This window comes from Schistocerca piceifrons, chromosome 2, assembly GCF_021461385.2.
Source record: "Schistocerca piceifrons isolate TAMUIC-IGC-003096 chromosome 2, iqSchPice1.1, whole genome shotgun sequence".
Classification (NCBI taxonomy): Eukaryota; Metazoa; Arthropoda; class Insecta; order Orthoptera; family Acrididae; genus Schistocerca; species Schistocerca piceifrons.
In genome coordinates this window covers 655893732-655916935 of record NC_060139.1, presented here as the reverse complement: position 1 = coordinate 655916935, position 23204 = coordinate 655893732, and the positions used below count along the sequence as shown (strand labels likewise).

Sequence of the window (23204 nt, the reverse complement as noted above, 5' to 3'; positions counted from 1 at the left end):
TGGCCAGAGACGGCGGTCATGTGTGCACGAGTTGTGTCTGAGTGATTGTGTGAATGCGTGCGTGTGCGCGCGCTCGTGTGTGTGCGTGCGTGTGCTCATTTTCTGCAAATCCAATGGCCGAAAATTTAGTTCTGAGGGTGTGATTGTCTTTTCTACATGCCTGTCTGTGGCTCAGTGATCATCTTTATGGTAAGTTGCTGCCTATCATCATTAGTATTGATTTTCAGAGTATTTGCACAAGTTATCTGTTGTATGGGTTGATCATTGCGGTCTCATTTCATTAACATGGTGTCTGTGACACATGAATAACTGGCCACACGAGTGGATTTCCTTGACAGGCCAAAACGTCGGGCATTTCCCTTGGTATTTCTAATGGATCAAGCCTATTGATCTGGAGCCTGTCATTTCCTGCTAATGTGGAGGCCCTGCCTGTCGCATCTAGTATCACTGATCTGTCCACAGGCCGGGTCTGTTGTGTGTGGTGTAATGCGGCAGATTTTTGTGGTTTATCTGTGGACCCAGGACTGTGGTGCCCCTTGGCAGGCCAGAGGCCATGGGCGATGGATTTCAGGAATTGCAACGGTCTCACCACAAGTACATTGTACAGGCAGTGTTTTATAGATGTTTTATTTATTGTAGTACATTTTGCCACTAAAAAAGTAATTTTTATATTAGAAAGTATGGACAATAAGAGGAAGAAAATTATGGCATTCGCTGGCGGTTTGTAATCTATGTACTCATATGTTTCTCGTGATTAATAACTGACAATAATGAACTGATCTGGCTTTGTAACATTAACCAAAACGGCCTTGCTGTGGTGGTACTGCGAACGACTGAAAGCAAGGGAAAACTACAGCTGTAATTTTTCCCGAGGGCATGCAGCTTTACTGTATGGTTAAATGATGATGGCGTCCTCTTGGGTAAAATATTCCGGAGGTAAAATAGTCCCCCATTCGTATCTCCGGGCCGGGACTACTTAAGAGGATGTAGTTACCAGGAGAAAGAAAACTGGCATTCTACAGATCGGAGTGTGGAATGCCCGATTCCTTAATCGGGCAGGTAGGTTAGAAAATTTAAAAAGGAAATGGATAGGTTGAAGTTAGCTATAGTGGGAATTAGTGAAGTTCGGTGGCAGGAGGAACACGACTTCTGGTCAGGTGAATACAGGATTATAAATACAAAATCAAATAGGGGTAATGCAGGAGTAGGTTTAATAATGAATAAAAAAATAGGAGTACGGGTAAGCTACTACAAACAGCATAGTGAACGTATTATAGTGGCCAAGATAGACACGAAGCCCATGCCTACTACAGTAGTACAAGTTTATGTTCCAACTAGCTCTGCAGATGACGAAGAAATTGAAGAAATGTATGATGAGATAAAAGAAATTATTCAGGTAGTGAAGGGAGATGAAAATTTAATATTCATGGGTGACTGGAATTCGACAGTAGGAAAAGGGAGAGAAGGAAACATAGTAGGTGAATATGGATTGGGGCTAAGAAATGAAAGAGGAAGCTGCCTGGTAGAATGTTGCACAGAGCATAACTTAATCATAGCTAACACTTGTTTCAAGAATCATAAAAGTAGGTTGTATACATGGAAGAATCCTGGAGGTACTAAAAGGTATCAGATAGATTATATAATGGTAAGACAGAGATTTAGGAACCAGGTTTTAAATTGTAGGACATTACCAGGGGAGATCTAGACTCTGACCACAATCTATTGGTTATGAACTGTAGATTAAAACTGAAGAAGTTGCAAAAAGGTGGGAATTTAAGGAGATGGGACCTGGATAAACTGACTAAACCAGAGGTTGTACAGAGTTTCAGGGACAGCATAAGGGAACAATTGACAGGAATGGGGGGGAAAGAAATACAGTAGAAGAGGAATGGGTAGCTCTGAGGGATCAAGTAGTGAAGGCAGCAGAGGATCAAGTAGGTAAAAAGACGAGGGCTAGTAGAAATCCTTTGGTGACAGAAGAAATACTGAATTTAATTGATGAAAGGAGAAAATATAAAAACGCAGTAAATGAAGCAGGCAAAAGGGATTACAAATGTCTCAAAAATGAGATCGACTGGAAGTGCAAAATGGCTAAGCATGCATGGCTAGAGGAGAAATGTAAGGATGTAGAGGCTTATCTCACTAGGGGTAAGATAGACACAGCCTACAGGAAAATTAAAGAGACCTTTGGAGAAAAGAGAGCCACTTGTATGAATATCAGGAGCTCAGATGGAAACCCAGTTCTAAGCAAAGAGGGGAAAGCAGAAAGGTGGAAGGAGTATATAGAGGGTCTATACAAGGGCGATGTACTTGAGGACAATATTATGGAAATGGAAGAGAATGTAGATGAAGATGAAATGGGAGATACAATACTGCGTGAAGAGTTCGACAGAGCACTGAAAGACCTCAGTCGAAACAAGGCCCCGGGATTAGACAACATTCCATTAGAACTACTGACGGCCTAGGGAGAGCCAGTCCTGACAAAACTCTACCATCTGGTGAGCAAGATGTATGAGACAGGCGAAATACCCTCAGACTTCAAGAAGAAAGCAGGTGTTGACAGATGTGAAAATTACCAAACTATCAGTTTAATAAGTCACAGCTGCAAAATACTAATACGAATTATTTACAGACGAATGGAAAAACTGGTAGAAGCCGACCTCGGGGAAGATCAGTTTGGATTCCGTAGAAATGTTGGAACACGTGAGGCAATACTGACCTTACGACTTATCTTAGAAGCTAGATTAAGTAAAGGCAAACCTACATTTATAGCATTTGTAGACTTAGATAAGCTTTTGACAATGTTGGCTGGAATACTCTCTTTCAAATTCTAAAGGTGGCAAGGGTAAAGTACAGGGAGCGAAAGGCTATTTACAATTTGTACAGAAACCAGATGGCAGTTATAAGAGTCGAGGGACATGAAAGGGATGCAGTGGTTGGGAAGGGATTGAGACGGGGTTGTAGCCTCTCCCCGATGTTATTCAATCTGTATATTGAGCAAGCAGTAAAGGAAACAAAAGAAAAGTTCGGAGTAGGCATTAAAATCCATGGAGAAGATGACATTGTAATTCTGTCGGAGACTCAAAAGCACTTGGAAGAGCAGTTGACTGGAATGGACAGTGTCTTGAAAGGAGGATAGAAGATGACCATCAACAAAAGCAAAATGAGGACAATGGAATGTAGTTGAATTAAATCGGGTGATGCTGAGGGATTTAGATTAGGAAATGAGACACTTAAAGTAGTAAAGGAGTTTTGCTATTTGGGGAGCAAAATAACTGATGATGGTCGAAGTAGAGAAGATATAAAATGTAGACTGGCAATGGCAAGGAAAGCGTTTCTGAAGAAGAGAAATTTTTTAACATCGAGTATAGATTTAAATGTCAGGAAGTGGTTTCTGAAAGTATTTGTATGGAGTGTAGCCATGTATGGAAGTGAAACATGGACAAGAAATAGTTTGGACAAGAAGAGAATAGAAGCTTTCGAAATGTGGTGCTACAGAAGAATGTTGAAGATTAGGTGGGTAGATCACGTAACTAATGAGGAGGTATTGAATAGGATTGGCGAGAAGAGAAGTTTGTGGCACAACTTGACTAGAAGAAGGGATCGGTTGGTAGGACATGTTCTGAGGCATCAAGGGATCACAAATTTAGCATTGGAGGGCAGTGTGGAGGGTAAAAATCGTAGAGGGAGACCAAGAGATGAATACACTAAGCAGATTCAGAAGGATGTAGGTTGCAGTAGGTACTGGGAGGTGAAGGAGCTTGCACAGGATAGAGTAGCATGGAGAGCTGCATCAAACCAGTCCCAGGATTGAAGACCACAACAACAACAACAATGAACATATTAGTTTAACAACTATTCCCTGCTATATATATTTCTTTCCAGAGGCTTGCTTTTTTCTGAGGTTATTTCTGAAAACGGCCTTTCTTGTGACTCCAAGGAAATGCGTATTGTTGTCTCCAAATGTGTTTTGTTATATTGAAATAAAATAACAACAGTGGTCTTAATCTAACACACATACCATTTTGCTTGCTTTCTTCATCTGAAAACAGTTCATTAGAAAACATGTTGATGTTAGTATTAAAGATTTTTGCTCACTTGATGGAGAAATACAGAAGTTCTTACATATTTTTGAAATCTCAAAATTTGTTACAGAAAAAATGCTAAAACTTACCTAGAAATCAGGGAAATATCAGGGAATTTCACTTGAGAAAACTTGGGGCTGATCTGGCTGAGGTTTTTCTTTATTTCTGATGCTGAAAAAGTGCCTCTGTTTTTCTGCCGATTCGACGACGTACAGTCCCGTGAACTGTCTACAGCAGAAGATAAAAGAGATTTGGCCTATATTTGAATGCTTCAATAGTAAATTCCAATGTTTGTGCACACCATACAGATATGACAGTCAATGAGAGTTTGGTGTTGTTTAAAGTTAGAGTTGGATGGCTGCAGTATCTGGCAATGAAAAGGGCAAGGTTTGGAATAAAGATGTGTATGCTACATGAGTTGCAAAATGGTGATGCAACTAATCTGGACAGTGACATGGAGTTACTGCAGCTGTCTGAAATCAGTTCATAAGTACCACATTCACAGCTGATGGCACTGTGAGCTGTGAATGGTGACCACAAGACAAACACTGGAAAGAAGTCACGCTCCATAGGCGATTGCTGAATCACCTGGTGGAATCCCATGGCCGATCTGCCCAGTATAAGTGGACGCTCCATGCAATCCGCATAGTATGCTGGTTGCCTTGTGATGACAACTGTTGTCTCAGATCTGGACTACTCTTGAACTGTGTGATTCTATATTTCTTATTCACTTTTTGTTTATGCAGTGAATATGGAATAAAGAGTGTTACTAAGTGTAAATCTCATCAGCGGGTATGTGGGGTTACTTGTTGTATGAGGTGTGTTAATTAATCAGACTGTGCACTTCGTATCGCACAAAGGTATTGGAATACTGTTGACTTTGAATCTTCAAGAGCAGCCACTGTTCCTGTCGTCTTTCTGTCTGCCTTAATTTGCTTTTTCGACTTAGTTGTAGAGGACGTTGTTCTGTAGTAATGCGGTGAGTGTGGTGAACTTGAAAATTGAGCCACACATTAACCTCAAAAAAGTCGTCAATGGAATGTTTTCATGTTTTAAAGGCGGTTTTTAGTGATAATACTATGTCACATCCATTAGTTTTTGAACAGCACAAACAGTTTTCAGAAGGCTGAGAAGAGGTAGAAGATGATGAACACTACAGTCTGTCTGTGAGTTCAAGAACTGAAGCCCACATTCAGAAAATTAATGAAAATCCGTGGAACTATCAACATTCGAGAATTCGATAATTGCAGACGTGGTGAACATGAACAGACTGACAGTAAGTCAAATTATGCTTCATGAAGTCTATGCAAAACTGATTCCAAAAAACCTCTCTGACAAACAAAAGAGCATTGGAAGAACATTTGTTGTGGTGTTTTGGAACTACTCAACGAAGAACAGGACTTTCTGACACACGTCATCACCTCTGATGAAACATCAGTCTTACAGTATGACCCAGAAACAAAGCATTAGTCAATGTACTAGAAGACTCCCACCTTGCCAAGAATGAAAAAAGCATGAATGATCAAGTCAAAACTAAAGGCAATGCTGATTTTTGACAGAACGGCTGCCTTATGATCAAACTGTTAATAGAAAATACTAAAAAGAAGTCCTAATCAAACTACGCCAAAGAGTAAGGAAAACAAGACCAGATTTGTGGAAGGGTGATATGTATATTCTGCATCAGGACAATGCATCAGTCCACAATGTCGCATCTGTAAAACAGTTTTTTAATGGACTAGCACATTCCTGTTCTTGATCATCCTCAGTATTCACCAGGTCTGACTCCCTGTGACTTTTATCTGTTCCTAAAATTGAAAAGTTCTTTGGAGGGAACACATTTTCAGTCTGTTGAGGTGATAAAAAAAGCAAAAAACAGCAGAGAGTTGTTGCCGAGAGGTGTCAATGGATGACCTACAACATGGCTTTGAACAATGAAAGACACACATGCAATGGTGTATAGACAGGGGAGGGGGATGTTACTTTGTTTGCAATAATCACATTTTAGACACCACACCTCTTACAAACAAGAAAAGGAATGGAATGAAGTGTGTAATGATATGCCAGTGTCATTTTGGGCTGTAACCACTTCTGAAAAGAAATGATTACCTTACCATTGATAACTACTACACATCTCCTCAACTCGCAGATTTACTTGTTGCTCAGAGAACTTATTTGTATGGAACTGTAGAGCAGATCTAGAAGAGATCTGCTTTCATAATCTCTTCATAGAAATGAAAGAAGGGGAAAATTGATGCTTTTCAGATGGGAACAGTGACAGAAAATTGATGCAAGGGCAAAGGAGATGTGTGTGTCTTGACAACAGTTAACAATGCTGAAATGAAAACTGTAAAGAAAAGAACCAGAAAAAGCTGAAGTCCTTAGGCAGTTGTGGTGTACAGTTACACAATGGATGGAGTAGATAATGTGGATCAGAATTGGGCCAACAACCCAGCGTGTCAGAAAAGAGGAAAGAAGTATTGCGAGAGAATTTTTTTCCATCTCATCGAACTTTCTTTGTGGAACACGATCTCCTGTTTAAAGAAAGAAAAATTTTCTCGAGTTCCTTATTGCTGTTCCTGAAAACGTTATTTCAAAACATCGGAAAGAGGAGTTAGCATCAAAAGTTGCAGGTTGTCTATCTTCAAGCCCCAGCAATAGGCTGCTGACTGACTGACATTTACCCTCAATAATTCTGCCCACTGTGACGAAACAACATCTGACAAGGACTTGGATGATGTGCAGCCTTGTTCTGGATGCTGACGGGAGAAGGCAACAAGAAAGTGAAGATGTGGTGAAGACTGTGATGTAGCCTTGTGCATTTCCTGCTTTTATGCATATCTCACAGCTGCCAACATTCAAAGCTTAATGAATGTCATGGTTCAACTTCACATCTACCCAGAATGTTATTTAGTCCAGTGCACTAATGCACTCTTGTTTTTTTGAAGAAATCAACAACTCAGTATTTTGAGATTTAAGAGCTATCTTTATATGTCTGTGTGTAGTGTCAAACAATGGAAAATTCAGGTCGAATCATGACAGTAACATGGAAAGGATAGATTGCTACTCACCATAAAGCAAAGTCACAGACAGGCACAACAGAAAGACTTCTAAAAAAATAAGCTTTCAGTGAAAAGACCTTTGTCTGAGCTAGGTGCAGATGCAGATGGGAGGTTAGAGAGATGGTGGGGGGAGGGGGGGGGGGAGGAAGGAGAGGAGTAAAAAGACTGTGGGTGCATTGGTGGAATAGAAGGCTTGTGTAGTGCTAATGTTCCATCCTTCTACTCCACGTGAACCAAATGAAGATGCACTTTAATGAGAACTTTATAAAACAGTTCATCTAAGAATGAATTCTGTATTGTCATTGGTTACCTAACTCATATGTCTTCTTTTTGAAACATAAAATTCCCTAATTGATTATGTTTTTAGAGTGTACAGTTTGATTTATGCACACTTTATTTTTTTTCTCTGTGGCTCTGAAGCAGTGTTTCCCCATTCAGTCAATACAAATTGTGCTTTTTTAATTCTTTGTTATTCAGGTAATTGTGGGTCCAAATGTACAAAAGGGCAGCACAGATGTTAGAGTGTCAGTGACATCAAACACAGTGAGAGTGGAGACACGTGATAAAGAAGATGAATGGAAGACTGTAGTTGATGGTGAACTATGCTGGTTAGTCAACAGAGAAGAATGCATTTGGTCACTTGTCCCAGGCCAGTATGTTCAGGTATGTGGTTAGATACCCAGTTGCACATTTTGTTGTTAAATCATTTTCATGCTGTCTAGAACTACTGTTCACATTATATGCATATTTCACTGTACTCATCAAGGGATAAGTTGCAAGAGTTGGGTACAGTAAGAGAAATTTCACTTACTTAAAACCAATAGTACAATTTCAGTTTAAAATAGGCAGTGGTGTTCACTACATCTGCAAAATTTTTTCAAACTGCAAATATCTTGCTGGTACAAGATGTGAATTCATTGCAAATAATAACCAATTGTAGATGGGTAAGTGATAGGTAAAGTTTGGATGGTTAGTGCTATCAGTTTCATAAAACCCTAAACTCTCTTACAGTTCAGTGTCTTATTTTTGTCTGTGGAAGTGGAACGGTTTGTGATAACAGAAATTCATTGCTTGCCTGGGACTGCAGCTGAAAGGAGTAGATGTTTTGCATCGTCTTGTTGTCACTGTAGGCTTCTACCATGGGAAGCAAGGAGGGGATGCCGTTTGGTGGCCGGTATCCTCTTTCTATAAAATCGAGGTTCTTTATTCATAAGTATAAGAAAGTTATTTAACTTACGCTACTTGTTGTTCAAGCCCTTCCCTAATAGCCTACATTAACATCACTGCTGGTGAAGTACAAGTCCACTATGCAAACTACTCTGGTCACTCTGTGCTGCGTGACTCTGAGCTAGAGACTGAGCTAACTGTGACAGCGACTAATGAGTCAACTCAACTCGATGACTCACTGGTTGACTGATTGGGCCTTTGGTCTCCGGCGGTGGTCTAAATACTGGCAACTGAGAGGGTGTTGGCGATGCATTTCTTGCAAGTCCGTCTTTGGCCTCTATCTATCTTCTCGCAACCTCTTTGCTGCGTGGTGTGCTGGCGCCAGCTTAGGCCAGCACATCCCCCCCCCCCCCCCCTTCAAAATGCTGCACCATTGTCTGTCGTGTAGTGAGGCCGAGGCTGAGGCTGCCAACGACAACGGGGAGGGAGACAGAACACTGGATGTGGCGGTGAGTCAGGAGCCGTAGCTGTGGAGGACACATACTCCTGACCGCATCCCACCATCTGGCTTGTGGGGCAACAGGAACATCCTTCGGAAAACTGCTGCCAGGACACATGTACAGGCCTGAGGGACGGCGATGGCGGGTCCAGGTCAATGGGATTGGTAAGTGGGGACGGCGTCGGCGAGGGCACATTGTCCATCTGCTCTTCCTGTGGCGCCCTGGTAGTGCCAGCAGGCGGTTGCAAAGCCAGGCATCCCTTGAAGCCTGAATCGGGGGAAGAAAAGCAGCAGAATCACAGGGCAAGTGACATGCGCTAATTTGGTTTTGGTGGCGGCGTTGCAAACCATCTGGACCTGCAATGAAGTAAATGTAAGAATCAATGCGTTCCTAGATCATGTTTCTTTCCCAACGCCCATGGTTGCCATAAACCCTGAAAGAACAATGTTGTGCACGAAAAGCGATACCTGCGGGCCACTGGTGGTGCCAGATGCTGCGGTGGGTGGAGCAAGTGTAGCAGCATCACATGGCGGCGGTCATGGAGAAGTCCGGGCGGTGCAAAGTTTGGCCATCTGTTGCTTGAAAGTACGTATGAAGTGTTCTGCTTCTTCGTTGGACTGTGGGTGAAACGGAGCACTTGTTAATGACAAATGCCATTGTGTTCACAAAGCTGTTCAAAGTTGCATGAAGTGCACTGTGGTCCATTGTCCAACACACATACTTCAGGCAAACCTTCTACATAAAATATTGAGGACAATGCTTGAATGTTCTCACTGTCTCTTGATTTCAACACAGTAAAATTCACTGTCCCAGTGTGAGATTTGTAAGTGGCAGGCAAACTAAACTTTCCAGCCACTAGAATTCCCTGTCTGTTGTAAGCAGTGAGGTGCTTTATTTGTAATGATACAAATAGTTTGTTAGAACATTCTTGCACAGCATTAGGACAAGAATTAGGCACAATCTTAATCTTACTTGTGTCAGAACCTGTTGTAGGTTTAGAAAACAAAATGTTCACTGCATGTGCACAAACCTGTTTTGCCTGCGAGTGGGCAAAATTTGCGTTTTTGTGCCGTTGCAGACAAACTGCTTGGACATGGCCTTGTTTTCCACATGTGTAACACATCGTGTTGTATTACGTGATGGTCAGTCCTGTCTTTTATGGTGAGCAAAACATCTAGGGCAAGACTTCACTAAGTTCATAGGTCTGTTTACCTGTGTACATGGCTGTCTGCCTGGCAGTGTACGCACTCGTTGTTGTGGGTGCTTGGGGCAATTGTGAGCAAGAGGCGGCTCAACCTGACAAATCAGGGCCTGGTCAAACTTATTGGCGGCTGTGGACCTCGAATCATATTGCTCTATGATTTGCAACACTTTGCCGCATAGTGTGCTGGTGCCAGCTTATGCCAGCACATGTTGCAGCTCAACTGTAGTTATTTACAACTGGGTGGGGGAACTGACTGACTGACTGAATTAAATCAATAGTGCAGGGAAATAAAAATTCAATTTGATTGAAAATGAAGGATTTTTGGGCTCACTGCAAAGGCAAGGTATTTGTGCCTCTGGTAATTATTGAAGCAACACAACAAGTTTGTGTTGGGAGGGCACTCAACTTGGGTAGTTAGTGCAGCGATGTTAACCAAAGTGCTATGGTGGTGTAATGGTTAGCATTTCTGCCTAGCAAGCAACAAGACCCAGGTTCTGGCCCCGGCCGCGGCACAAATTTTAACTCATTTGCTTCTGCTAAAATCATTGTTGTAGATAAAGAAAAGACTTAAATGTCTTGGGGAAAAATATAATATTTGTGCCTCTGTTTGCACAAATGACAAAATAGTGTTAGAGCACTAAGCTTCATTTTATTGGTAATACATCTGTCAGCTTCTCATCAAAGTTTGTGACAATGCTATTTCAAACATATGTAACATTAAGTGAATTTTGTGTTGGTGCTTGGTAGAACTTGACAATAAGATTGAATTGGAAACATTTCATTGATGTTTTGCAGGACATCAGGAAAGTGTTTCTCATTCAATATTACATTCATTTGTTGTTACGATATGTATAGCCTATTATAAAGAAATAGTGGGCTTGATCGGTAACACCACATATTTTTTCTACTATGTGGTTATTTTCTTGCACATGATGCCATTTAGTGTTTAATCATTATGTCATAGTGACAGCTTTTTAGGGTATTCTGCAGATAGAGAAATCATTGTGTGTTCTTGAATGGAAGCTTTGTTACACCTCTTCAGTTATGCTAAAGTGTAATTGTCCTCTGTAAATCTTTCTTTATCCTCAGCAGCGCTAGTACTGTTGATTAAGAATTGGCCAAAGATTTATGCTTCAGTAATCATGTCCATTGGCAGACTGAAGAATGGCTAGGCAAGGACAGACTGAAGAGTGGTTAGGCTGTGTGCCCACTGGATATGTAAATATTTGACAGATCGTTTCACAGTATTGTACATCACGTTTTCACATGACAACACTATGGTCTTTGCTCATGACTTTACTGTCCTATATCAAAGCAGTTGGCCTTTTGGCTAGTGTCTTTCTGCATTTTACTTTTTTACGTGCATTGGACACTTTAAAGCTTCCTAGATGAAGAAAGGAAAGGTGGAGTCAAGAGTGGGTAAGAATAATATCTTACTCAATAAAATATTAACATGAAACAAAGTACTGTGATGGGGCACTCAAAAGGACATTACAAATGGCTTTACAAGATTTTTAATTCCCTCATTAACTAAAATTATGTAAGTAGATTGCTTATGTAAACGCATCTTCTAAGTATTCATTTTGTAACTACAAAATTTCTCTGGTATTTTATGGTCCAGAACATTTGAAATTTGACATAAACTTATCACATTGCTACAGAAATGGTCTAAGAAACTACTTTGCATTGAAGCTGTACTCAGGTATTCGTCTACAGCTTTGGCATATTACGCTAGCATGCCCCACCTCCAGTCTTAGTTAGTTTTTACTTGGGATAGTTCGCAGGAAAGGCAATGACAACTCGTCAGACTACAACTGCCCCTTCACAAAGCATGATTCTCTAAATACTCTGTCTGACAAAGAAAATGTGAAGCACCCAGACAACATAGTTTGATGCCAAGGTTATTTTGTGCAGATACGCACCATTGGTATGTAAATGATTAGAATTGTAAAAGTCTGTGACAGGCAAAGTCCCACCAGAATGCCTTAGTGCTGTTCATGATTAGTGTTATTGCCAGGGGTGGTAGGGTGTATGTTGGATACAAATAGGGTCAGATGTTGACTGATCACTGTGAAGAACACAGAGATGGCACTCGCTTATGTGAGGGCATTATCAGCATCTGAGAAAGAACGAGATTTTCACTCTGCAGCGGAGTGTATGCTGATATGAAACTTCCTGGCAGATTAAAACTGTGTGCACCGACCGAGACTTGAATTGAGAAAGTTTGAAAGGGCTTTGTTGTGGCTCTCCATTTGGATGGCTTGTCGAATTGTGCAGCATCCTGATTTCAGTGGCATTCACACACATATGCCAATGGTCCATTGAAGGGCCGCATGGAAACTGAAAGAGAGGATCGCCATATTGTACTTTGAGCATATCGTAACCCCTTCATATTCACACCTGCTGTTAAAGACAAGTAATGTCCTCCCTGCAATATTCTGTGTCATCTGGCACCACTGGTTGGAGACTAGCAGCAGCCGAATAGGGAATAACCATCCCATGTTTAGGTTGCCGTTAACTCCACAACACTTACACGGCTATCTTTGATCTTTGAAAAGGTGCTGCAACTGGGAAACATGGACTTGTGATGAATGGCGTGTAGTGTTCAGGGGTTAGTTGCGGTTCTGCAATTCCACAAATGACCAACGCCAGGGACTAAGGTGCCAACCTGGGGAGAGGTCCCATCCTTCCAATGTGTAGGTGAGGTACAGCAGTGTTACTCCTGGCATCATTGTGTGGGGAGCCAGAGGGTATGACTTCAGGTCATGGCTGGTAGTGATTGAGGGAACTCTGATGGCACAGCAATGTGTCACAGATGTACTGCATCCTCATGTGGTATCTCTCGTGCAACAGCATTATGCTGCTATTTTTAAACAGCACAATGTTCGCCACACATGGAACATGTCTCTATAAACTGTCTGCATGATGATTAGGTACTCCTGAGGCAGCAGAATCCCCAGCTCTGATACGATAGAACATGTGTGGGACCAGCTTGTACATAAATTCCATCCCAGTGCCTGTATTAAGGATATCAAAGACATGTTACGACAGATGTGGGCCACTTTAATTCGGGAGAGCATACAACGTCTTTATGGTTTCCTTCTGAACACAATGAGTGCATGTATCCAGAGTGTAAATGGTGCATTGTCATACTAATCAGTAGGTACATACTGCCACATTCTTTGTAAATTTGAATGGATTGTGTAACCACTGAAATAAAAGCACATACTATCTCAACCTGCAAAGTTTCATTTCGTTTCCTCCTCCCCTTCTGGGTGCTAAATTTTTCTTCTCAGGCAGTGAAAACCCAAAAGGGTTTTAGTAATTTGTGGTAAACTAGGGAAAACCACATTTACAATATCATCTGCATTTGTCACTAAACACACGACAGGAAAGAAATTTACAGTCTCTTCTAACTGCATTGCTACCTCATTCCACAACTTTGAAATGACATTCTTCATGCGATACTGAGGAGTCTGTTTTAGTCCCAGAAGCATCTTCATGCTTGCACCAAGCTGATTAGCATCTTGCAGTCCTGCAGTTTGTCACACAACTGACTGGGAAAATACAAAGTGATTCGAAGCTTGGGCATGGTCATACGACAACGGATGACAGGTTTGCTCGCAGTAGTGGCACCCCATTCATTTGCATGTATTTGTCTTACTCGTGCATTTTCGGGCAAAATCCTGTGATGCATTGCCACAAGTTTGAAAAAGACTGGGTTTTCAAAATATGTGTGGGTTCGGCTTTGTCAAACACTTTTATTCTGGAGAACAGTGTCCCCCAGGATTCTGTGTAGTGCCACAGCAATTAACCTTATCATGGAATTCTGTAACAAGGCATCTCAGGCTCTCTTCTCATCAATGAGTTTGCAGTCTTCTCCAGCTCTCAACAAACCTGTTTACTTGAAAAATTACTTAAGAGATGTCTCAACCATCTTTACTCAGGTAGCATTGGCAACGGCTTTCAGTTTTCGACCGAAAAACTGTCTGCCTGAAACTCTGACAGCATAAGCAGTCTCTTCCATCGTTCTTACAGCTTGGTCCTGTTGCCCTTCTGTTTTTCAAAAACCATGAAATTCTTGGGGCTCACACTCAATAGGAAACTGTTGGTCCTCTCACATCTAGCAGCATGCTGTATCCAATCTAAATATCCTACATGTTTTAAACGGTACTTCATGGGGAGAAGATCGGAAAATTCTTCTCCGCTTATATCAATCCCTCGTCCAATCAAAACTGGACTGTGGGTTTCTCATTTACCAATCTGCACGACCGTCTATCTCAACACAATCCACCATCGAGGCATACGTTTTGTCACTGGACATTTCTACACTAAGTGAGTTATGAGTCTCCATGCATATGCCGTTGAACTACCACTGTCATACCGACGTTGAACTCCCTTGACCACCAACAAGGGGTTAGCGTAACTTCTTTGTTGCCTTCTACAGGTTGCTTTCTTATACTGCTTCGGAAGCTTAACCTTACATTACCTGCCATGTTCCTAATGGGTGAGAGCCCTTCAATGCCTTGGCTTCACGCAGAGGTCTGCGTTAATCTTGGACTTAGTTCATTTCCCACTTACACTACTCTATATTTGATCTATCTCTGTAAGTTTCTTGAACTTTGCACTCAACTTGGAGACAGCACCTTCGTTGACATTGATGCCTCCAAGACTGTTGGTGGTCTCAGATGCACCTTTGTCATTGGTTACAAACATTTTAGATACTGACTTTTAGACCTGTAATTGACTTTTACTGTAGAGCTTTCTGCCCTCAATCGGGCTACTCAGTACATCTGGCGACACAGGCTTCTCAATTGTGTGTTGTGCTCTGATTCACTTAGTGCCCTGTAGGGCCTCTGTGTACTACACACATACCAGCCCTTAGTACAACAGTGCCATGAATGCCTCCACTCGCTCGCTGATGATGTTCATATAGTCACTGGTCATGTCGGAGTGTCGGGGAATGAAGCTGCCGATGCTGCTGTTGAGGCTGTAATCTGACTGCCTAGACCTTTTTGCTATTCTGTCCCTTCAGTTGATCTTTGGGTGCTGCATATAAGAACATTGTGTCCCTCTGGTGTTAACACTGGTCGTTTCTAAATGGCAACAAACTCCGTGAAATTAAACATCTCCCAATGGGTAGGATGACTTCCTCTCGCCCCTCTCATTGTGAGGAGATGCTTTTAGCTTGGCTGTGTACTGATCACTGTCATTTCAACACCCATAATTTGTTAAGTGGAGACACCACACCACTCTGTGCTTACTGCAACCAACCACTGACAGTGCACCACTTTCTAACCTAATGCCAATTTTATAACCTTTTACGTTTCAATGTGTGTTAGACATCTGAATTATCAGATATCTTAGCAGATACAGCATAAGCTGTAAATTGTGTTTTACTTTTTATTCGTTGTGGTAATATGGTGAAGGAAATTTAATTTTCAACCATTTGAGCATCATCTTCAAAGGGGAACTGATAGTTCTTAGCTAATCCCGTACTCCAGTCAGTTGGACTCGGAGTGTTAGCGACTTCAGCGTCATCCGGTGACTGACCATTTAAAGTTACAGCACAGACGCTTGTGACATCAACTGCTTTGCACCCTAAAGCGACAACAGTGACAGTAGACTTGAGGCCTTAGAATCAGGAGGAAGGATGTGACAGAAGCCCAAGTGTAGGCAACTGCAGGGCATCCTAAAGCCTTTAGTGTTGAGGTAGTAGCATGAAGAACAAGTACATCTACATCTACATACACGACTACTTGGCAATTTATTCTTCAGTGCTTAGCAGAGAGTTCATCGTATCACTTTCAGACTATTTTTCTACCATTCCACTCTTAAGTAGCACAATGGAAAAACAAACACTTAAATCTTTCCATGCAAGCTACAATTTATCTCAGTTTATTGTAAAGGTCATTGCTCCATTTGTAGGTGAGAGTCACAAAATATTTTTACATTTGGAGAGAAAGGTTGCTAACTGAAATTTCATGAAAATATCTCGTGGCAATAAAAAATGCCTTTGTTTTAATGATTCCATTCCAACTCTCATATCATATCCATGACACATTATCCCCTATTTTGCAGTAACAGCCCTTCTCTTAACTCTTTATGTTCTGTGTCTGCCTTGTGTGCTAAAGATTTTATACCGAGCAACAGTACTCCAGAAGAGGAAGGGCAAATGTAGTGTTGGCAGTGTCTCTAGTAGATTTGTTGCATCTTCTAAGTGCTCTGCCAGTGGAATACAGTCTTTGGTTGACATTCCCCACAAAATTTTCTGCGTGGTGGTTCCAGTTCTTCGTAATTGTAATCCCTAGGTATTTAGTTCACTCAGTAACCTTTAAATTTGTGTGATTTATCTTGTAACTGAAATTTAACAGATTTCTTTTGATACTTATGTGGAGGACTTCATACTACTTATTAATTCTGTGTGTTGGCAGTTTTGTACCATAGAGAACTTTTGTCTAAATCATTTTGTGGTTGGGTTTGATCTGATGATGACTTTATTAGGTGGTAAATGACAGCATAATCTGCAAACACTCTGAGGACTGCCCATATTGTCTTTTATAGCATTTATATAGATTAATAACTATAGAGACTAACACTTCTGTTTCACTCAGTGACTTTCTATCAAGTGATATGAACTGTGGCTTTTCGGGTAGGAAATCATGAATCCAGTCACACAATTATATTATTCCAAAGGCACACAAGTTGATTAGAAGTTGCGTGTGAAGAATGGCGCCAAAAGCCTTTTGCAAATCTAGAACTACGAAATCAGTGTGAAAGCTCCTGTCAATAGCACTAATTTCTTCTTGTGTATAAAGAGCCAGTGTTTCACAAGAACAGTATTTTCTGAATCCATGTCTGTGTGTCAATGATTGTCGTTTTTGAGGTATTTCAGGTTGTTGGAACATGGCATATGCCTAAAGTCCCAATGCAGATTGATTTCAGTGATATATGTCTCTATTACAGCAGATTACTTCTATTTCCTTTCTTGTGTACTTTGTGACCTGTGCAACTTTCCAGTCCTTTGGTTCAGATTTTTCAGAGAGCAAGCAGTTCTACAAGATTGCTAATTATGAAGCTATTGCATCAGCTTGATCTGAAAAGAACCCAGTTGGTGTACGGTCCGGACAACAAGGACACCAAGGCTATCTGAATCTAAGTTACTCAAGTTGGCAGCTGATTCTGGAATATTTGCTGTATTTGCTGCATCTTCTTTGGTAAAAGCATTTCTGAAAACTGTGTTTAATAGCTGTGTGTTAGTGGCACTGTCATTGGTAACATTACCATTGCTATTGCACAGTTAATGTATGGATTGTGTTTTGTTGCTGGTGTGCTCTCCATGCAACCAGTATCTCTTTGGTTTTTTTGCCAGATTTCATGACAGTTTTGTAGTGGAAACTATTGAAAACATCTCACATTGCCAATATTTTAGATTTTACATTCGTTTAAATCTGCCATTCTTTCTTGTTATTGGTGTTTCTGCAACAGTTTCCAGACCTGTTTTGAAAATCGTAGGGGATCCGTTTTGTTTCTTATAACTTACTTCGTATGAATCTCTCAGTTGCCAGTGATAATATTTCTTTGAATTTAAGGCACTCGTGGTCTGCACTTAAATAGGAAGTTTGCACGGAATGAAAACTACCCCTTAGGAAGTAACCAAGTGATTTTTTTTTTTTTACTTTAATTTTTGGTGAATTTGTGAGTTACGGTATTCAGTCTCTACAACAATATTGTTGTCACTAATTACTGTATGTGTCATGACACTTCCTATTTATTAAGGCCTTTTTTATTGCTTCTGGGTCTAGTATGTTACAGCAATCATATACAATTCGTGTAGGCTCCTGGACTAATTCCTCAAAATAATTCTCAGAAAAGGCTTTTAGTACAATTTTGGATGATGTTTTATGCCTACCACTGATTTTTAAAAATGTGTTTTCACCAACTTGAAATGAAAACTCAAGTTTTCTCTGAGCTTTTCAACAACTGTATAACCTGACTTGGTGTCAGTAAAAGGAACCAATCATTATTTTCTTCCAATTATTAAGTGTAGCCTCTGCTCATACTAACTCACAGCAACAAATATACCACCAACAATGGAATCGAACACTGTAAAATCCAAGATCAAATGTAACAGTATTATGAGAAGGAAAGTTGCTACTCGCCATATAGCAGAGATGCTGAATCGCAGATAGGCACAGTAAAGACTCTTACAATTAAAGCTTTTGGCCATGGGCACACACATGTGCGTGCACGTGCATGTGTGACCCCCCACCACCACACACGCACACACGCACGCACACACACACACACACACACACACACACACACACACACACACACACACACAAAACTGCAGTCTCAGACAACTGAAATCGCACTGTGAGCGGGTGTTGACAGATGTGAAAATTACCGAACTATCAGTTTAATAAGTCACAACTGCAAAATACTAACACGAATTCTTTGCAGACGAATGGAAAAACTGGTAGAAGCCAACCTCAGGGAAGATCAGTTTGGATTCCGTAGAAATATTGGAACACGTGAGGCAATACTGACCTTCCGACTTATATTAGAAGAAAGATTAAGGAAAGGCAAACTTACATTTCTAGCATTTGTAGACTTAGAGAAAGCTTTCGACAATGTTGACTGGAATACTCTCTTTCAAATTCTAAAGGTGGCAAGGGTAAAATACAGGGAGCGAAAGGCTATTTACAATTTGTACTGAAACCAGATGGTAGTTATAAGAATCGAGGGGCATGAAAGGGAAGCAGTGGTTGGGAAGGGAGTGAGACAGGGTTGTAGCCTTTCCCCGTTGTTATTTAATCTGTATATTGGGCAAGCAGTAAAGGAAACAAAAGAAAAATTCGGAGTAGGTATTAAAATCCATGGAGAAGAAATAAAAACTTTGAGGTTAGCCGATGACATTGTAATTCTGTCAGAGACAGCAAAGGACTTGGAAGAGCAGTTGAACGGAATGGACAGTGTCTTGAAAAGAGGATATAAGATGAACATCAACAAAAGCAAAAAGGATAATGGAATGTAGTCGAATTAAGTCGAGCGATGCTGAGGGAATTAGATTAGGAAATGCGACACTTAAAGTAGTAAAGGAGTTTTGCTATTTGGGGAGCAAAATAACTGATGATGGTCGAAGTAGAGAAGATATAAAATGTAGACTGGCAATGGCAAGGAAAGCATTTCTGAAGAAGGGAAATTTGTTAACATCGAGTATAGATTTAAGTGTCAGGAAGTCTTTTCTGAAAGTATTTGTATGGAGTGTAGCCATGTATGGAAGTGAAACATGGACGATAAATAGTTTGGACAGGAAGAGAATAGAAGCTTTCGAAATGTGGTGCTACAGAAGAATGCTGAAGATTAGATGGGTAGATCACATAACTAATGAGGAGGTATTCAATAGAATTGGGGAGAAGAGGAGTTTGTGGCACAAATTGACTAGAAAAAGGGACCGGTTGGTAAGACATGTTCTGAGGCATCAAGGGATCACAAATTTAGCATTGGAGGGCAGTGTGGAGGGCAAAAATCGGAGAGGGAGACCAAGAGATGAATACACTAAGCAGATTCAGAAGGATGTAGGTTGCAATAGGTACTGGGAGATGAAGAAACTTGCACAGGATAGGGTAGCATGGAGAGCTGCATCAAACCAGTCTCAGGACTGAAGACCACAACAACAACAGGTTGGTGCCAACTGAAAGTTTTTGCAACCGGAGGAGAAAACTGTTGATTGAAATTTCATGAGAAGATACTATTGCAACAAAAAACCCCTTTGTTTTAATGGTTGCCACATATCATGTCTGTGGCACTATCTCCCCTATTTCATGATAATACTGAATGACCTGCCCTTCTTTCTGCTTTTCCTAGGTCATCCATCAGTCCCACCTGAAACGGATCCCACACCGCACAACGATACTCCAGAATAAGGCGGACAAACATGGTGTAAGCAGTCTCTTTAGTAGACCTGTTGCACCTTCTAAGTGTTCTGCCAATGAATCACAGTCTTTGGTTTGCTCTACCCACAACATTATCTATGTGGTGGTTTCAGTTTAGGTTATTTGTAATTGTAACCCCAAGTATTTAGTTGAATTTACAGCCTTCAGATTTGTGTGACTTACTGCGTAATCGAAAATTAGTGGATTTCTTTTAGTACTCACTGAATAACTTCATACTTTTCTTTATTCAGGGTCAATTGCCACTTTTCGCACCATACAGATATCTTATCTAAATCATTCTGCAATTCGTTTTGGTCATCTGATGACTTTACAAGACAGTAAATGACAGCATCATCTGCAAACAATCTAAGACAGCTACTAAGATTGTCTCCTATATTAATATAGATTAGGAACAATACAGGGCCTATAACACTTCATTGGGGAACGACTGATATTACTTCTGTTTTGCTCGATGACTTTCTGTGTATTACTACAAACTGTGACCTTTCTGACAGGAAATCACGAATCCATTCGCGCAACTGAGGTGATATTCCATAGGCACGCAGTTTGGTTAGAAGATGTGTGTGAGGAACGGTGTCAAAAGCCTTCTGGAAATCTAAAAATGTGGAATCAATGTGATGTCCCCTGTTGATAGCACTCATTACTTCATAGGTGTAAATAGCTAGTTGTGTTCTGCAAGAAAGATTTTTTCTGTATCCATGTTGACTGTGTGTCAATAAAGTGCTTTCTTCGAGGTACTTCATAATGTTCGAATACAGTATATATTCCAAAAACCCCACTGCAAATAGATGATAGTGATATGGACCTGTAATTCAATGGATTACTCCTACTTCCCTTTTTGGGTATTGGTGTGACTTGAGCAATTTTCCAGTCTTTAGGTATGGATCTTTCTGTGAGTGAGCGGTTGTATATATTTGCTAAATATGGAGCTATTGTATCAGCATACCCTGAGAGGACCCTGACTGGTATACAGGGGAACCGACTTATAAAAAAAAAAAAAAAAATGGGGGGGGGGGGGGGGGTCCCATACTGGGAGTCTTGCCCTGGGGAAATTTTCTAAATTTTAGATGAAAAATAATGAGTTTTAAAGTTCTTTTAAGCATTTTGGAGTCATATGATCAACATCAGACCCCTGAAAACTGGACTCTCACTAACTAGACACTCCGGGAAACTCGACAAGCCTGACACATTTTTTGGCTTTGAAAAAAGAAACACACACGGTATTCTCATGAAAAGCTAATTTAATTTACAGTAATAATCATGCTTATAGACTATTACAGATCAGTGAATATATAGCTCTGAAAAGACTGAAATTATATTTAAATAAAACCAATATCTCAAAGATAATGCAGTTAATAAAGTTAATACAGTATGCCTAATACTTTCAGTCAAAAAGTATGTAAATAGCAGCTTTTAATTGGGTCTTACACCCTAAAAATATTTAAGTATTTGAAAATAACTAATACAGTACTATAGTAATATAGTAATACAGTAATAAACTAATACTAATATTTCAAAACTGAAAATTTAACATTATGTATGTATTTAATTCTCTATTTTTATAAAGATTTTTAATATTGCTCTAAATGCCATTATTAGGGCTAGAGTGTATTGAGAAAGGTGCAAATGTTGGCCGTCTGACTGAATTACTGAATATGAAGTCGTTGATGACTGGTCGGATATCCAATTCATCCAAAACATCTTGGTGGGCGTGAAGCACAGCGAAGTTGTTCAATTGCTTCTGCCCCATTATTGATCGGAGATATGACTTCAGACATCTAAGGGCACTAAATAACTGTTCTGCTGTTGCTGTCGTTATTGGAACTACTTGGAGCAGCTTAATGCACTTCACTACTTCACATTACATTTCTCCAACTGCAGGCTCTTGTGTAATGTACTTTCTTACATCAGGCATGCTTTTTATGACCAGTTTTTTTTATTAGCAATATCTGCTAACATATTCAAGTGTAAGTGCACTCTCTCAATGTCTAGGTCTTTTTTGAAAAACTGTTGAATTTTTCAAATTTGTTTCATCTCTGTTCACTAAAAATGAGCACTCTTGTTCAACTGCAATGACCTGTGTGTGTCCAGTTGATGCAAACTGCTCAGTAATGCAACATTGCATCGTTCCACAAACTTCGATTAAGTATTACTTTGGGGTTTTGAAAGTGTGCAATGAGCTGGCTTCGTTGTTTTCACACTTCTTTGGCATACTTAGATTCCGAGGAAGTGAAGGATCAACTTCTGAAGGTTTTTCTTTTAAACACAATTCCCAAAAGTGTTCAAAACAATTACATCTTCCATTCAATATACAAATCAAGCCCTCATACATTTTTTCCAGATCAGCAACACTTAGGTGAGGGCGCAGAAGTTTTTCATTGACATCCTCTACTGGGTTCAATGCATGGCAATGAATACGTAAAAAGAAATAAGTCTGGAATTGTAGTATTGACTCAAGGTAGCCTACACATTTGTAACCTGCCTCTGTTTTGTCCTCTGCAGAAAATGTTTCAAAAAACTCTTTAAGTTATTCAAAGTTTTTCAATATTCTCAAGATACTAGAAGCCCAGATAGTCCTTTGTGTCGGGCAAAGGGATCGTAGACCAGCTTGGTTGCTGGCCCTCTCAAAGTGTATCCTTCTGAAAAGTCCCAACCTTTTGTTGGATTACCTTAGGGTGTTTATTAAGTCCATGGCTAAAGCCATAATATCCCTCATAGACGTAAGATAGCGGAAACTGTCTACAACTGCCAAGTTTAAACTGTGAGCAGTGCAGTGCACATAGTGTGCTTTTGGTTGTATATCCAAAATGAATTTTTTTAGTTCTTTGAAATTACCTCTCATATTCGAGGCACCACTGTAGCACTGTCCTCTTAAGTTATCCATTGAAAAATCAAGATGAGCAAAAACATCTTTTAAAATACTAAACCGAGTTTGTGATTCAGTGTTGGGGGTCTTGTATAAGCCAATAAAATCTTCGATGATGATGAGGGAATCATCGACAGTACAAATACAAAATGACACTTGTTCGTGAATCGAAGAATCAATTGTTTCGTAAACCATAATAGAAAAATGTTCAGTCTTCTTGATTGAAGCCAACATCTTTCTCAACACAGACTTTCCTAGTAGATCAATGATCGCACTTTCAATATCGTGGGACGTCCACGTATACCCTGAACGCCCTAATCAATCTTTAAACTCAGGTACGTCATTCTTTCGGAGTTCCAAC

General features: G+C 40.3%; 1 protein-coding gene across 1 annotated transcript in view; it reads left to right on the top strand.

The window, feature by feature from the left end:
• Positions 1 to 23204, top strand: part of LOC124777742 (nudC domain-containing protein 3-like) — an 88331-nt gene that overhangs the window by 40574 nt on the left and 24553 nt on the right. Inside the window, exon 5 of the mRNA XM_047253242.1 lies at positions 7622 to 7807. Within this exon, the coding sequence (XP_047109198.1) occupies positions 7622 to 7807 (186 nt within the window). The remainder of the gene's footprint in view (positions 1 to 7621; positions 7808 to 23204) is intronic.